Source organism: Stomoxys calcitrans, chromosome 4 (genome assembly GCF_963082655.1).
Source record: "Stomoxys calcitrans chromosome 4, idStoCalc2.1, whole genome shotgun sequence".
Taxonomy (NCBI): domain Eukaryota; kingdom Metazoa; phylum Arthropoda; class Insecta; order Diptera; family Muscidae; genus Stomoxys; species Stomoxys calcitrans.
The window spans coordinates 121,353,376-121,372,247 of NC_081555.1; the positions used below are offsets into that span (position 1 = coordinate 121,353,376).

General features: G+C 36.1%; 1 protein-coding gene across 4 annotated transcripts in view; it reads left to right on the forward strand.

The window, feature by feature from the left end:
- Positions 1–18,560, forward strand: part of LOC106081870 (innexin shaking-B) — a 126,539-nt gene extending 107,979 nt beyond the window's left edge. For all 4 annotated transcript variants that reach the window (XM_013244124.2, XM_013244125.2, XM_013244126.2 and 1 more), the window contains exons 3-7: positions 6,162–6,316; positions 6,523–6,587; positions 17,276–17,442; positions 17,531–17,709; positions 17,789–18,560. In XM_013244124.2, the coding sequence (XP_013099578.1) occupies positions 6,162–6,316; positions 6,523–6,587; positions 17,276–17,442; positions 17,531–17,709; positions 17,789–17,981 (759 nt within the window). In that variant the 3' untranslated portion in view covers positions 17,982–18,560. The remainder of the gene's footprint in view (positions 1–6,161; positions 6,317–6,522; positions 6,588–17,275; positions 17,443–17,530; positions 17,710–17,788) is intronic.
- Positions 18,561–18,872: the final 312 nt, after the last annotated feature.

Here is an 18,872-nt window from a genome sequence, read left to right on the forward strand (position 1 = left end):
ATTCACATACGTTGGGCAATAAAATAAATCCTTTAAAATGAATTCGAAATCTCTACAATACCAGAGTATATGTATCTAAAATAAGAAAACATATTGCTTGGCATAAATCAGATGAACTTTTAACCCCCAGACGAATATATTTTTCTTTATATGCTGTGCTTGTTTTTTGCAAACATGGGGTATTTAAAATTTTTTTAATTTGTAGCCAATGCCAAAAGTATTAACCGCATTTGATGGAATAAAACTTAAGAGATATTTTAGTGGTATTTTTTTATAAAAAATATACGGGCAAAGCAGAACAGCCATCACATAAGTGGCATGACTTTAAATCAACTTTTGCCATCAGGGGTAAATGCAATTAAAAACTTTATGACTTTTGTTTTTTTTCTGCAATTAAATATAGTACACTAGAAATCATTTGGGTGGGCGACTTAAGGACTCAAACAAAAAGATCCAGTCCAGACAGTGAGACATAACTTGAGAATTTTCTTTATAAAGGGTGATTTTTTTGAGGTTAGGATTTTCATGCATTAGTATTTGACAGATCACGTGGGATTTCAGACATGGTGTCAAAGAGAAAGATGCTCAGTATGCTTTGACATTTCATCATGAATAGACTTACTAACGAGCAACGCTTGCAAATCATTGAATTTTATTACCAAAACAGTGTTCGGTTCGAAATGTGTTCAAATTTTGACAAATTTTGTTCAGCGATGAGGCTCATTTCTGGTTGAATGGCTACGTAAATAAGCAAAATTGCCGCATTTGGAGTGAAGAGCAACCAGAAGCCGTTCAAGAACTGCCCATGCATCCCGAAAAATGCACTGTTTGGTGTGGTTTGTACGCTGGTGGAATCATTGGACCGTATTTTTTCAAAGATGCTGTTGGACGCAACGTTACGGTGAATGAACACATTTCGAACCGAACACTGATTTTGGTAATAAAATTCAATGATTTGCAAGCGTTGCTCCTTAGTAAGTCTATTCATGATGAAATGTCAAAGCATACTGAGCATCTTTCTCTTTGACACCATGTCTGAAATCCCACGTGATCTGTCAAATACTAATGCATGAAAATCCTAACCTCAAAAAAATCACCCTTTATAATTGTGTATTGAGGCTAAGACACATTATTATTTATGTTCAAAAGTGATTCAAGAAGGAAATATAAGATGTATGACACCAACTTTTGACATACTTGATCCTACCTAAACGTCCCACACATAAGGATTAAATTTTCACAAACAAAAGCACGTAGCACCAATGTCAACATTGTCAACGGAGCCATTATCAACCACAACAACCAGCAATTTTCTGCTTCAAACTATCATACGAATCATCAAAGTTATGGCTATCACGAAATCGAAAGCCACATTCGGCCATATACACATCTGCCCAAAGACACTGTTGGCTACTTTTGAAATTTACGATACAAGTTATTATTAATTTGTCACTTTAGGGAGACTGGATCAACGATATTTATCACCTACAGTCATATTTTCTTGTCACGTCCTATTTGCGATATGTGTTAATCGTTTTTTCGTCTTTCTCGGCAGTCACAGCTGATATTTTATTTTACGCTCGTTGATATCTTGCCTCCGAAGAGATTATTCGGCAATTAAATGACCAAGAGAAAGAGATTTTCTTTTATGACATGCCATCACTGTTGATCTGTTAGCCTCACCCAAAAAAATATCAAAGTTTAATAGCATGGATATTCTTCAGGGTTTTTATAACATTTGGGAACAACGAAGCTATATGCAGATTAATTTCGATGCTAATTGTGTTGCGAAGGAATAACAGCACAAAGATATTAATGAACCGTAGCGGTATTAATTTTTAATTCTATATATAATGACGAGTGAATAATCAGAGTGAAGATAAACATATATAGTAGACGTTATATATGAAGCAATATTTATATTTTTCTTCGAGCTAAAGTAAGTGAGCATATTTGTGCGTAAATTAGTTCTTTTGCAAACAATTGTCAAAAATTTCGTAAAAACACATAAAATTGTCAAAAGTAGACAATTTATTGAAAGGTATGCATTTAGTCACAGTTTTGAGATTGGACGGAAACACATTTTCTTGCGAGTAAGCAGACATTCTGTCTACAGTCATTAGAACAGTCACGATAGTATCCTTTGATGTGTTATTTATATGATAGCTGAACTAAAATTATGGCGATAGATGGAAATTGTGATTTTATTTGTATAATTTATTGAGTTATAGAACAATATTTTTGTCTAAAATATATACGTAGAAACAGTTTTTACAATGACACTTCAAATTAAATTAGAATAAAATTTCTTCTTTTAAGCCTAGTACCGACTTTATTCGCAGCGAAAATGCCTACAATATTATTGCGAAATCCGACGGACTCTATTCTTTGCCAGAAAACAAACAAAAGTCAAACAACAACACACAAAAAAGACACTATCATTGTAACTGAGTTGATTGGTGCCCATTTCGTGAGCACTACGCTTAATACATAGTCAGACTTTAATTTTGAATACCTATTGAAATATCGAATTGAACTGTAAGATAGGATCTTAATTGTGGCTACTGCAGCCGATTTGATTGAAATTTTGCACACATACTAGGACGCCAAATAAGACACCTCACGCAAAATTTTAAGGATCTGACACAAGTTGTGGTTTCTACGGCCTTAAAAAGCCATATCGGATGAAAAATATCTAAATCTAAACCGATGTTGCACACACTTGAACGTCAAAAAAAAAAACACTTCACGCAAAATTTTATAAAATTTTTATAAAATAAAGTGTTGATACTTAAGACTTATAAGGCCATATCTGATGAAAGATAAATGTGGGAGCTTTATCTACAACTGAACCTATTTTTTTCAAAATCATAGCGTTCGTCCTTGGACCAAAAATTGACTTCTGTACAATGGTATGACAATCGCACAAAAAATGCGACCTGTACCTTGAACCCAAGAATACATGCACAGATAGACGGACATAGCTAAATCGAATCAGGAAGTGATTCTAATCCTATCGGTATACTTATCAAGTTCATTGCCTTGTATCTCTTTATTTGCTATGCTGTTGGAGCTATATCAGATTATGAACCGATTATGGCCATACTAGGTTTTGACAGGGGAGGTCGTTATGGAAGTCATTGTCCAAAACTTCAGCCAAATCGGTTGAGAATTGCACCCTGTAAAGGAATCGGTTTATATGGAAGCTGTATCAGGTTATGGACCGATTCAGAACATCGCACATATGTAAATCAAATAAGAACTTCGACCCACACTTATTCAAGGAGCAAAATAGGGACATTGGATTATATGGAAGCTATAACAAGTATTATACCGTTTAAAACCATACTTGGCACGTATGCTGGAGGTCATAGGAGAAGTGTTCGAAATATCAACTAAATTGGATTAGTATTGCGCCCTCTAGAGTCTCAAGAAGTATTATCTTGAGATCGGTTTATATTAGAGCCACATATATCAGGTTTTATACCGATTCAGACCATACTTAGCACGCACATTGAAGGTCATATCAGAAATCATTGTGCAAAAATTAAGCCAAATCAAGATAAAAGTTACGCCCTCTATTGGTTAAAGAGGTAACATCTTAAGATCGGTTTAAATGGCAGTTATAACAGCTTGTAGACCGATTCGGATCATTCTTGGCACGTATGTCATGGAATTCGTTATGATAAATTTCAGCCTCTTGAGGCTCAAGAAGTAATTTCGGTTTATAAGGAAGCTACATCTAAACATGAACTGATTGGCTTATTTACAATCCCAATTGGTGCAAAATTTCACTATTTCGAAAGTTAGCTTGCTTTCGACAGACGGACAGACATGGATATATCGACTTACATTAAATGTCACGACGTTCAATAATTCAAATGCAAATTTGCAAATGAACATTCCATTAAGGAACAGCGACAAAATTCTCACAGATCAATGAGTGCTGTCCGATTCTAGTTTAATTCTAGCTCAATGATAAGGGGCTTCCTGAGTCCGAACGGCGTGCCGCAGTGCGACACCTCTTTGGGGAGAAGTTTTTACATGCAAAGTACCTCACAAATGTCGCCAGGAGGGGATAACCACCGATGAAAATTTTTTTATAATGTTCACGCCAGGATTCTAATCCAGACGTTCAGCGTCATAGGCGGACATGCTAACCTCTGCGCTATGGTGGCCTCCGTAGTTCATATATATATATACTTTAAGGGGTAAAAGTCTAATGTTTCGGGGTGTTACTAATGACGAAATTAAAATACTCCCATACTATGGTCGAGGGTATATTAAATTTGCTGAAGAGTCCAAAGTTATATGTTTTAACCTTAGCAATGACTTATCCCAAATAAATCATTTATATAAATATATACAAATATCAGGTACCTTAAATGTTAACTAAAAAAAGTGGATTCGTTTTCTTTTACCACAGCATCCGTTTTACCACATTCTCAATTTTCAAAATCTCAATGTTATATATTATTTTGTCAAACAGTCTTTTTATTATGCTTTCGCTTCACATGATGCCACCCCGATATTCCCCTCTTGGTCTTTTCCAGAGTTTGGCGTAGTTTGAAAACTAGGTCTTTGGTGAATTAAGCAGGTCTAGGTCGGACTGAGGCAAATTTTGCCCATGAACATTCCACTAAGCATCAGGAGCAAAGTTCGCACATATCAATGAGAGCAGTCCGATTCAGGTTTTTAAGCAATGACAAGAGACCTCATACTTATAACCGAGTCCGAACGGCGTGCGGCAGTGCGACACCTCTTGGAGAGAATTTTTTTCATGGCATAATACCTCACCCAATTATTTCGCTGACTTAAGATTTTAATCCCTCCCACAATAGGCTCGAAAGTGCGAAGGGAAGAACCCCTATTCTTCTGTGTTCTGTCTTTTGCCTCTTTTCTTGTATACGAAACATAGTAGTTTGAGGTTCTTTTAGCCGTATTGCCTGATGCATACGTCTACCTTAAATAGCTCAAATGACAAACAATCAGCTCCTACCGCCTTTTCAGTTAATGTTACACAGGCCACATTCCTTCTAGGCAGTATACTTTTTATACCGTCATCAGGTTTTGGATCTTACAGCTGAGAAAAATGTCCTTTCCATATCCGAATCACATGTTTAATTCCTTGATAGAATTTCTAAACTTTTGCTGACTCCTTATTCACTCACATTTACGTCTATCGTCTACGCTGACGCTAAAGAATTTGGGAAATTATGGCTGGCATCGCAACGTGTCCATTCTCGATGCTGTATTCCTTTAGGAAATTATAGTTGGCATCACAAAGTATCATTTGTCGGTGTGTAATTCCTTGATATAATTTCGGAACTTTATGTAGACTTCTTATTCACTCTCGATTTACTCACATTAACGTCTATCGTCTTCCCAGAAAACGTTCTGGGAATTTTGGAAAGATCGGTTGAGATAGAAGTAAAAGTCGGGCTAAACACGTATACTTGAAAACATTTCTGCAAATATTTCAGAAAAGAACAAACCAGAAATTTATAGCAAGGATTACTTAAGGATAACATTTTACAGCAAATCCTTAAAGGAAACATGGAGGTAATTCGCACCAGAGGTAGAAGAGAAATGTTATGACCGAAGAATATCCAAAAATGGACAATAAGATCTACACACAGACATTATTCGTATATTAGTAAACCGGGCGAACATTTATATGGGAGCTATATCCAAATCTGAACCGATTTTTTCCAATTTTCAAGTTTAGGATAGTAGGTTTTATCTCCAGGCCAAAAAAGATGCCTGCACAAATTTTAAAAGCGATAGGACGAAAATTGCCACCTGTGCAGACAAACGGACTGAGTCGATCCGTATACTTATTAATGGATCTATTTCCCATGTTTCTGAGTATCAAATACAAATGCACTAAGTTGTAGTACACTGCACCAAAATAGTGGTGAAGGGTAAAAAATAATAAAACCAGCAATTTACCCATTTGTAAAATATTTTATAATATTCTAATATACTCATAGCAAGTTAATGGACCACCTATGCGTATGAGTGCTAACACAGTCACTGAAACGTATACGCAACGTTGACCTTAATATGTTATTCAAGATTTTGTAACGAACTTTTGAAACTTTTCAAACTTTTAAATCGTTCTGAAATAACTCTTATAACTTTTTTTCTTTTCATTGCAGGCAATATTATTTTATACACCAAGATGGCTGTGGAAGTCTTGGGAAGGTGGCAAAATTCATGCACTTATCATGGACTTAGATATAGGAATCTGTTCCGAAGCCGAGAAAAAACAAAAAAAGAAATTACTTTTAGATTATTTATGGGAAAATCTAAGGTACGTTGACTTTCCTAAATGCTATCTTATTAAATAAAATTTTATTTAAAATAAAAAAAACAAACAGATATTAAAAATCAAAACACACGCTCACCCAATGGCCCAAAACAAATGTCATTTCCGTTTTCAATAAATTTTACTTTTATTTAGACATTCATAAGAAATGAAAAAACATTAAACGACTCACATCCTATCAATTTTTACAGATATCACAACTGGTGGGCGTACAGATACTATGTTTGCGAGTTGTTAGCACTCATCAATGTGATAGGTGAGTAATAATTTCTACCACTAATTTGTGAGTTTTCGTCTATATTTCCTAAGAATTTGGCGAAAAAGCAATTATTCCAATATTCATCATTCGAAGAAGACACAAAATAGATTCTAATTGCCATGCCATCGTGATCGCTCGTACACAATAAACAAAGACGCACCAAAACACAATACAACATAACAAACAAGAAAAAACGCACGCGAGAATCTGAGTGTCAGCCATTTGAAATGACCACATCTCAGAGTGTTCAATTTGAAATCGCTAAAGAATTGACTAACGCTTTTCAAACAAATATAACATTGAGTTTGTTTATTTACTCAGCAGTGTTGCCATTTTAGTGTTTTTTAGCCAGATTTGAATTAATACAAAAAATAAAGGGAAATATTCAATCTTATTTGCATGTGATAGATTCTCGATGAAATTTCTTACATTCAGCCTGTTTCTGAAGCCCTTGTTTGATCTTATAACTTGTTATTCTTAGAGCTCGAATCTTTTGATTGCTCGTTTAATAAAAATGTAGAATTTCAAAGGCTTTATTTTAAATTAAATTTTTGTCTTAAATGGCAACACTTTCCCTTTACATTATCAAGCAATTAATTTATAAGCTTTCCATCGCCGATTGACGAGCTGTTTATCCAAAGAGGCATTTTTCTCTCTCACACATTTGTTTTCGTAAAATGCCACTGTACCATTCGCTTTTGTCCATAATGTCTTTGGCCAACCGCGCTGCCGTAAAATTAAATAAAATATTTTCTGTTTTTATTTTGTTGCAGCGCCTGTTGTCTGAAAGTCAACGAAAATAAACAAATCTCAATCGCACAAATTTAGTGCTAATTTTTTGTTGTTTTATAAACTGACCACTGAATGTTGTATACGCGAAAAAGCCAATATGTAAATAAACATAATTAACCGCACAACATTTATTGATCTTCTTGATTTTTGTTTTGTGCATTGTGCACCATAAGGCGATTGTAGCTGGTGTTTGTTTTAATTTTGGTACAATTTTAAATACATCACGCCTGGTGTTTTAATGTATTACAGAGATAGGTTGGCTGATAACCATGTGTCCACCATAATTCATATTTTGAGTAGTCATAATGAGAAGGTTAAACAGTTTATGAGAGAAATTATTTATTAAGTATAGGCTGAAGGATAAGGCGAGAGAAGCAGATACAGTTGTTTTACAGAAGACTGAGAGAATACTGATGATGTAGATAAAATAAATAAAACAGTAGCCGATACTATAAAAAAAAAACAAAACCAATCAAAACTGTGCTATGTTCGCCCGGTACCCACCACCATGGACTATTAATTTACACAAATAATCTCGGTTTGTATTTTAATTATTTTGTAACAATCAAATCGGATATTGATTGAGGTGTATGTTCTCAAGAAGACATATTGGGATATCGGTCTTTAAAGGTTTTTATGCCTTTATCTATTAATGAACCTATGAGGATTCGGTGTGAGTGTTGGAGAACGCCAGTGTACTTCACGTACCAAGTTTTAGCCAAATTGAGCAAAACTAAGCCTTCTACGAGCATAAGAAGTCAAGTCCGGGGGTCGGTTAATATGGGACTATAAAAATTTTTCAACATATTCGGGTTGGATTTGCTGCAAATATTGGAGGGCGTAAATGTGCTTCACGTACCAAATTTTAGCTAAATCGGATAACAATTGAGGCTTCTAGGGGCTCAATAGTTCAAATCCGGGGATCAGTTTATATGATTTTTAAATGAGTCTGTATACCGATTTGTATCATTCTTGACTAGGACGTTGGTTGTAATGACGGAAGTCATTGTGTAAATTTCAGTCAAAGCGGTTGAAAATTGAGGCCACTAGGGGATCAAGAAATCCAAGCCGGGGATCGGTTTTTATGGGAGCAAAATCCAACTCTGCATTTGGATTCCCAACGACATTTGCAATCCTCAACGACTTACATAAATAAGAAGTATCGGTGCAAGTGAATATCTTCATTTCTTCGAACAATATCGTAATTTCGACCAGCGAAAGGACGAATCAGTCCAGTATTTCGATGTGTTGCAAACGGAATGACTAGATAAGTATACCCCATCCAATGATGGTGGGTGCAAAAGCAAGAAAAAACTTATTAAGTGTAAAATTTTGGTTATCCACCACCATTGGTAATACATATATGGCATGAAAATTTCATTAAGATTTTTGAACCCAAGAAGTTTTACTGCAGTATCGGTCTATATCGTGTAAGAATGCCGAGGCTTAATATTGGAAATAAAAGAGGCTTTTATGAGCCAATACCCTTAAACTGGAAGATCGACCTATATGCTATATGCAGTTATCGCCAAATATAGTCCGATCTCTATCACACTCAGCACGGATGTCAAGGGTTCTAAAACAATCCCCTGTTCCATATTTCAGAGAATTCAGGTGAAAAATACGCTTTTTATGGCTTTAGACCCTTAATCGGAAGTGTGGTTTATATGTCAGCTATGTCTTAATATGGTATGGTATTGACGTATTTGGTATAGTTTAGAGTATTCTACATATCATGGAAATTTATATTTCGAAGTGTTGCAAAAGAATAATGAAATCAATATACCTCCCCATCCTATGGTGGTTGGTGACTGGACGCTAGTGTGTATTAATTGTAGGCCAGAAGTGTACTTCAAATTCCAAATTTCATCCCAAAAGATACACAGCTGCTCAAGAATTTTGCTCCGAGGATAGGTTTATGTATGGGCTATATATATTTATGTGTCTGTATTTGTTGCGGGCGTTAAGGGTACATGCATGTACTTCACAAACCAAATTTCAACCCAATCAGGCAAAACCAACCATACCAACTACATCGAAATATGGTGCCATTTACACCATACAATATGGGGCTATAATTATATTAGGCCGATTTCCACCGTATTGGGGAAGGATATGTACGGATCTTACACAACTCATTGTTCCAAATTTCAGCTGGATTACATAAAAACAAGTAAAAATGTGTTAAGTTCGGCCGTGCCGAACTTTGGATTCCCACCATCATGGAAAAATTAACCATCCTTTTTTATAACAACTCCACTGCCATATCCATTGAGATATGAAAATCGGGGCTGGTCTGGACTGTATTTAATTGAGTTCCCGAGAATTCTAATACAAGTCACAGTTTCAGCGAATTCGGACAACAAAACCGCTTTTTATGGGATTAAGACCCTAAATTGGAAAATCGGTCCATATGACAGCTATATCTAAATTAGTCTGACCTGGACCATGTGCTGATCGTATGACGGGAGGCTTAATACAAGTCTCTGTGTCAAATTCCAGCGAAATCGGGTAATAAATGCGGCTGTTAATTAGCTCAAGACCCCTAATCGGCAGATCGGTCAATATGGCAGCTATACCTAAATATAGTCCGATCTGAACCATATTTGAGGCGGATGTTGGGAGGCTTAAAACAACTGACCTTTCATGGGCTTAAGACTCTTAATCGGCAGATCGGTCTATATGACAGCTATATCAAAATATAGTCCGACAACTCCATGTAAAACAACTCAAAGTTTCAAATTTCAGCGAAATGGGGAGTAACAGCGGCTTTTATGAGCACTACACAAAATCGGTCTATATGGCGGCTATATCTAAATATAGTCTGCTCTGAACTATATTTGTGTTGGTTGTCAAAATTGCAAATTTTGCCCATGAAAATTCCACTAAGGAACAGGGGCAAACTTCTCACATATCAATGAGTGCAGTCCGATTCAAGTTTAAGCTCAATGGTTGTCAGGAGACCTAAAATTTAAAATTTTCCAATTTTAGCGAAATCAGATAACAAATGCTCCTGTTACGGTTTACATGACAGCTACATGAAAATATGGTCCATAGTCGGTTTGAATATCGGGCCCTCTAGATCAACTTCCTGTTTCAAATTTCAGCTCAATCGGGCATAAACTGCGGCTTTTACGGGCTTAAAACCCTAAATACCCAGATAGCTCTATATGTGAGCTATATCCAAATATTTTCCGATTTTCCCACTCAGGAACCTAACCTACGTATGGAAGAAATATATGTCTGTGCAAAATTTCAACTCAATATCTCAATTCTTAAAGACTGTAGCCTGATTAGAACAGACGGACACACGGGCAGACGGACAGAAACACGGACATCATTAAATCGTTTGGTTTCGGTTTCCGAACCGAATGGATTCCTCGAATGCCATAGAGGACCAAAGGATTTTATAATAACACCTCTCTAGAAAGTGGGACCGCCCAGCCGTAAATTGTTCATACAGCACTTAAACTTTTAAACCTTTATCAATGATCTTAAGCAACTGAGGGATGTGAAAAACTTACCGCTGTTCCTTAGTGGAAAATTCGTGGACAAATTTGCAATATAAAGTTATACGTGCATGACTAAAGTTTAAACGGTTTATTGAGGGTCTTAAGTTGAGGTATCATGGAGCCCCAGATGTCCAACCAATGGATACCAATCCATTATAATAAGCTGGGCAAGTGCGCTACATTTAGAAACGTTTTTTTAATAGATTTGGCGACCTCCCCAAATATTTTGATATTTATAACCTGATCATTCATTCATTCATTTATTCAATTTGCCTGGGGCCTAAATAATATCAGCTCCGAACTTTATTGTCATAGACCATTCAGTGGAGCCCTTCCTTTGGAGGTTTGTTTGGTGTGGGGGTCCGTCGTGTTGGCCACCGTGGCGCAGGGTTATATATGTCTGGCTATGATACCGTACGCGTGGGTTCGAAATCGGCCAAAACAAAAAAAAAAATTGTTTGTGGATATTCCCTCCTAATGCTGGTGACATTTGTAAGTTCATGTGTCATTTAAAAAAATTGTTTGGCAGTCATGTCAAAACCTTTCCATAAAAGGTAAGCTCCTCCTTGAATCGGACAGCACTTATTATTAAGTGCCCCCTCTTCCTAAATGGAGTGTTCCTCGGAAAATTTGTTTAAATGTTGGTTGCCGCTCAAATACTCGTACTTGGTTTCTACATCGGCCTACATATTCATTCGAAGGGCCAAATTTTTATATCTGTTTCGATTCTACACCAAAACACCTTTCAAAATACGTTGCGTCAGAAACAAAATTGAGAAGGACATCGAGGAGTTTAAAACATGCCAATGTTCCAAATTTCAGCAAAAGCGGGGAATCAGAGAACCTAATATGGGTTAAAGGCCGTAAATCAGGGAATCGGTTTATATATCCAAATATAGTGCGATCTCTGCCATATTCGGAAAGAATATTGTGGGTGGCTTATACAACTCACTGTGCTATATTTTAGTGAAATCAGTTAACAAATGCGTCTTTTATAAGCTCGAGACCTTAAATCGGCAGATCGGTCTAAAGCTATATCAAGATATTGTCCATCTTAAATACATTCATTTTTAAAGACTGTAGCATAAGTTCAGACAGATGGACGAACAGACGGACGGACATGGCTAGATCGTCTTAGAATAAAAAAATATCAACACTTTAAAGAGTCGGAAATGGATATTTCAAACGGAGTAACAAAATTAATATACCCCCGTACTTCGCTGGTGGGAATTAAAAAAGAGCCATATAGCCGTTAAAAGCGTTAAGTCATAAAGAAATTACTAGCACTAAATCCTAGCTGAGAAAATGAAGAGTTACACTTTACCTTTTATTTCAAAATAACATATGGGTTGAACTTCCGACGAGGATTTTTCATATAACACTGTTGAAACGAGAAGTGATAAAGAATCCTAAGTTATAAAGCAGCTAGTATGTTTTGCATCAGATACGATCTTAAACCGGCAGAGTTAAAATTATATCTTACAGCTGAAAGGCATTTGTTGAACTGCACTCATTGATATGAGAGAAGTATCCTCTGTTCCTTAGTGGAAAGTTCATGGGAAATTTAGTAGTTATTTGGTGGTAATACTTGGAATTTACGGTTCATTAAGTAGTTATTTTATAGGAAACTTTGCAAACACCCCTCACCTCTTTTAGAATTTAATCTTCGTAATATTTGTCTGCTGAGTATATTTCATATAATTGAAAAATAAAATCCAAAAGCGAAAATTCTAAGCATATATCTAAAAATTCTGGAGAAAATACGAAAATAAATGAGATGATAAGCAAATAAACAACATTTCGGTCAATATTTGTTTATTATTGTAAATTATGGCAGCATCTGTGGATTTTTAATGATGTTCAGGCCATTAACGAAAATTGAAATTGAAAAAAAATGATTTGTATACTCCCATATATCCATTCAACATTGATCAAGTATTTTATAGGCAATTAATATTTTTAATATAGGAATCACATACAACATTCCAGGGATAATATTTTTTGTTATATTTTGCTATTTTTCCTAATTTATTTAGTGAAAACCATTTGCAAGACAATTAAAATGATTAATGGTAGATATTTGAAGCGTTTGAAATAACGCAAGTTGGTTATTTTTTCATAAATTACACAATGTGATATCGTCAGATGTTTGTATATGTAGGTAAGGGTGGCCGTTGATTCAAACAAACAAATTCATAAATATTTTAAAAAAAAAAATATTCCAATGTTTGAGGAATATTTTTTTTTTTTTTTTTTTTTTTTGAGTTAAAACTTTAGTCATCAAATGGGGCGAAAATAAACAAAATCATATATGTAATACAGCTCATAAATGATACAAAATAATTTAAAATAAGAAGTTTGGTAAACCAAAAGGTAAAACCGAAGCCTATTGAAATTGGATAAAATCGGTTCAAATCTTTTCGTCCGATTTTGAGATATATTGCAAATAAGTCTTTATTTGTTATCCGATTCTGTCGAAATTTTGCAGAATCCTTTTCTTATGACTTTCAATATTACTGGTGAATATCATTGTGAATGTATATCACCAGATTTTCACCCCAAGAGCCACTGCAAGCGCATTGTTTCACCAATCTTGCCAAAATTTTGCACAACGCTTTCCTCGACGACTACCACATTATCTGAGAAGTTTGCTCGGATTCGGTTCAGAATTAGATATAGCTCCAATATATACGTTCGTCAGATTTTGGGTAATTTGCCATAATGTTGTCATTTGTCAACCGTAGTTTTCACAGTTTGAACATATTTGCTCGCCGAGGTCCACCAAAATTGGCTCAGAATTGGATATTGGTCCCACATTGTACTTATAGGGTAGGTGTAGGGTATTATACAGTCGGCACCGCCCGACTTTTGCCCTTCCCTACTGGTTTTATAATAACTCCACTATCATAGTTGTATCGATAGTTTCGAGCCTATTTTGATTACATTTGGTTTAGATGCCGAGAAACCTTTTAAAGTCCCTGTTTCTAATTTCATCGAAATCGGGTAATAAATGCGAAATGGGGTAATAAAGACCCCCCAAATTGACAGAGTTGGTCTATATGGCAGCATTAACTGAATAAAGTTCGAAAGGTCATATTTGATTCGGATATCGGGAGGCTCAAAACAATTCACCGTTTCAAATTTCAACGAAATCCGATAATAAATGCATAAAACATTCCAAAATATCTTCCCGCGAGGCACACCGAAATTCAAAATTGCCATCAAATTGCAAATTTTTTGCCCATGAACATTCCACTAAGAAACAGGAGCAAACTTCTCACAAATCAATGAGTGCAGTCCGATTCAAGTTGAAGCTCAATGATAAGGGGCCTCCTTTTTATAGCCGAGTCCGAACGGCGTGCCACAGTGCGACACCTCTTTGGAGAGAAGTTTTACATGGCATAGTACCTCTCAAATGTTGCCAGCATTAAGAGGGGAAAACCACACCTGAAATTTTTTTTCTGATGCTCTCGCCAGGATTCGAACCCAGGCATTCATCGTCATAGCGCTACGGATATAGTCCGATATAGCCCATCGTCGAACTTAACCTGCCTATGCACAAAAAAAAATCTGTGCAAAGTTTCAGTTCAATATTTCTATTATTATTTCAACAGATTTCAGCTTGATTTCAACAGACAGACGGGCGGATATGGCTAGATCGTCTTAGATTTTTACGACCATCAGGAATGTGGTCGCAAATATATCTTGTATATAAAATTCAATTTGTGTTTGTTTGCCGTTTTGTTTGTTTGTTCCGTATAGACTCAAAAACGGCTGAACCGATTACCTTGAAATTTTCACAGATTGTGTAGGTTGGTCTGGAAGGAAACATATGCTATGTAATTTTTTGATATCGGGAAGGGGACGGACCCTCCCTCTTACTCCAAAAGTACTACCCAAAAATAAAAGTGGTCCGATTGGTACAATATGGGGTTCAAATGAAAGGAATTCAAGAGAAGAATACACATTTCATCACATTTCTTTTCGAATATAATCGGGAAGTAGGAATAGGCTTTATGATTTATTGATAACGGAAGGGGGCGGACCCTCCACCGTTACCCTAAAACACCACCCAAAATCAAAAGTGGACCGATAAGGACAATATGGTTATCAAATGAAAAGTATGCGGGAGTAGATTACGAATTTGGAATACAAATTCATGTGGAAGTATAGGGAGTCACTCCACCGCCACAAAAACGCCCAAAATGGGCACATTAGCCAATCACGGATATATAGGACACGGTTTGTTTGTTCCGTATAGACTGAAAAACGGCAGAACCGATTTTCTCTAAATTTTCGCATATTGTGTAGATTGGTCTGAAAGGAAACATAGGCTATATAATTTTTCGGTATCGGAAGGGGGGACGGACCCTCCCCCTTACGCCAAAAACACAACCAAAAATCAAAAGTGGACCGATCGGGACAATATAGGTATCAAATGAAAGGTATTGGAGAGTAGAATACGAATATGGTATTAACATTTGAGTCTAGGTACCCATCGGGCCGCCCCAACCCCAAAACTCCCCCAAACAGACATACTGCATGTTCATTTCTATATGGGGCTCAAAAGAAAAGTATTCGGGAGTAGATTTAGAATGTGGCATACAAAATTATATCGAAGTATAGGGGGTTACGCCACCCCTCACAAACGCCTTTAGACCTATTATGACTATATGATACTTGGCTGAACCGATTTTCTTAAAATGTTCATAGATTGTGTACGTTTATCTGGAAGGAAACTTAGGCTATATAATTTTTAGACATCGGGTGGAGGCGGACCCTCCCACTAACTCCAAAAACGCCACCCATATCCGAAAGTGGTCCGATGGGCACAATAAGGGTATCAAATGAAAGGTTTTGGACACCAGAAAACGAATATGGTATTAAAATTTGGGTCCAAGGCCCCAGCGGGCCCCCCCAACCCCAAAACTTTTCTAAACAGATATATTCGAAGTTAATGTTAATATGGGACTCAACTGAAAAGTATAAAGCAGTGGATTACAAATATGGCATAAAACATTAGGTCCAAGTAATGGGACGTCCTTCACCCCCAAATACCCCCAAATGGGTATATTAGCCGACCATTGCTATATGGGATTCAAATGAAAGGTATTAGGTAGTAGATTACGAGTATGACATTAAAATTAGCATTCAAGATCAAGAGATGTCATTTGACATATCTTTAGGAGGAAAAGCACCACCTAGCTTTTTCTCCTTAAGATACGTCAAATGGGTTATTTGACCCATTATGGCAATATGGGACTCAAATGAAAGGTATTTGAGAGTAGAAAACGAATTTTATATCCAATTATGGAGCCAAGTGTTTTGGGGTACGCCCTAAAGTTCCCCCTAAACTGAACTTCTTTTCCGTTGGGAATAAAGAACGAATTTGATATCTATTTTCAGTGCAAAGTGCCGGTGGCCGACCCAGCCCCAAAACACCCTCCAAACGGTTCATATTTACCGGTCATGGCAATACGGGGCTCAAATTAAAGGGATTTGGAAGTGCAGCACGAATTTGACATTTATATTTGAGTCGAAATGTCTGAGGTGCCATCCCTCCCCTAATGAGAACATTACCACCGATAAGGGGCAAATTCTCACACATCAATGATAAGGACCTTTTTTTATACACCTCTTTGGGGAAAATTTTTTAAATAACCATGCATGGCATAGTACCTCTCAACTGTCGCCAACATTAAGAGAGGATAAACACCGGTGTTCTCGCCAGGATGCATGGCATAGTACCTCTCAACTGTAGCCAACATTAAGAGGGGATAAACACCGATGTTCTCGCCAGGATTCGAACGCGTTCAACGTCATAGGCAATGGCACGAATTCGATATCCGCATTTAGGGCGAAGTGTTCTCACCCTAAAAAGATATTAGAAAGTTAAAGAAGGCGCAGCGGAGCGGGCCCGGTTCTGCTAGTTTACTATATAATAATATATTTAATATATTCCAATTGCAAATGAAGGGCATATATAGGGTCGCAAATGGATATTTCGTTGTGTTGCATATGGAATGACAAGTGAGTGAATATACACCGATCGTTTGGGGGTGGGCATAAAAATACTACCCCAAGTATGTAACGAAAGAACCCAAATATGCAGTCTATTTTCTATTTTCTTTTTCAATTTGGATTGTGACTGACACTGAAAAAACCCTCTAGTCGACATGTGTATCGAGACAATATGGGTCTCAAATAAAAGGAATTTGGTCCTAGATGTTAATGAAATTTTTATAAAATATTGTAAAATATGTGTATTTCGTGATATTTGTTAGAGGAATTTCACCATTTCTTATTATTTCATCTTCTTATATTCATATTCTTTAATAATTTTTTACTCTTTTAACTAATATTTCTTTTTCTTATTTTCAGGTCAAATGTTTCTTATGAATCGATTTTTCGATGGCGAATTTATGACATTTGGCTTAGATGTGATACAATATATGGAGGCCGATCAGGAAGACCGTATGGATCCCATGATATACATATTCCCTAGAATGACCAAATGTACATTTTTTAAATATGGTTCGAGCGGGGAGGTGAGTGATTAACAAACACCTCATGAGTTAAACGTAATCTAATTCCCATATTTTTTTCTTTATTTTTTTTTTTTCTTCACAAAAATAGGTGGAGAAACATGATGCTATATGCATATTGCCATTAAATGTTGTTAATGAAAAAATATATATTTTCCTTTGGTTTTGGTTTATATTATTAACATTATTGACATTATTAACAATTATATACAGGGTGGTTATTATATTTTCACCACGTATGAGGGTGTACTTATTTCGTATGAGATTTAGGTAAGTTGTTGTGTTTTTCTTTTCAAATAATTTGCCTATGAAATTAATTTTTTTTCTTCAACTTTTTTTATATTTGCAGGTTAGTGCGTCGAGACGCTATAGAAATAATCGTTCGTCGTTCAAAGATGGGCGATTGGTTTTTATTGTATTTATTAGGTGAAAACATAGATACGGTTATATTTCGAGATGTTGTACAGGATTTAGCCAATCGTTTAGGACATAACCAACACCACAGGGTGCCTGGACTAAAGGGCGAAATTCAGGATGCATGATATTGGGAGTATTAGAAACCATACAAAATGCAAACTGTTGTCTCCATCTAAAAAAACAGTAAAACTTCAATGAAACGAAAAATACCAAAAAACACACACAAAAAACAGAAACACAAATGAAAACATAAATCAATATGTATAAGAAACAATGCTGCCAACTTGCTTTTTTATTAGCAAAATTTACAAAACGGAAACCGAATGCCACATTAACAACTTCATCAATTTCAACAACATCAATAGAAACCAAGTAATCAACAACAACAGCAACCGCAAGGATGGCTAAGGACAGAAAAACAAAGAGCTTACAAGAATCATTGTACGGATGAAACGCACAAAAAAAACCCCAAGACCACAGATAATTCTCCAATCAAGCTCCAGTCCTTCAACGGTCAAACCTGCCATCCTTGAGAAGCATACATACATATATAAATAGTACAGACAGTCACATCACATCAAAGGGCTCCTACACCAGCTAAAATGACGGGAAAATTCACATCAGAAGAAGTTTTTTGTTTTTTTAAAATGCCATCAACACTTTAAGCTAAGGATCGATATATAAATATCTATAATACCATACAATTGTCTTTTATTTTTTCAAAGGCAATGTGTAAAATAAAATAACAATTATAGTACTAAGATCAACAATAACACCATCACAATCACCGATCAATCATCATGAGATCAGATCAGATCCAATCAGATCAGAACAAATCAGGCAAACCTTGCATGCATGATCATCAGCGCCTTAGACCCCAGAGAGGTTTAGTTGAGATCCATCGAAGCATTAGCGATCAGCGATCATTATTCATTCACCACGATAATAAAATTGAGGACATTTTTTTACCACACTGGCTCCGCTGCTTTTGTGTAGTTTAACACTTTATAATCATG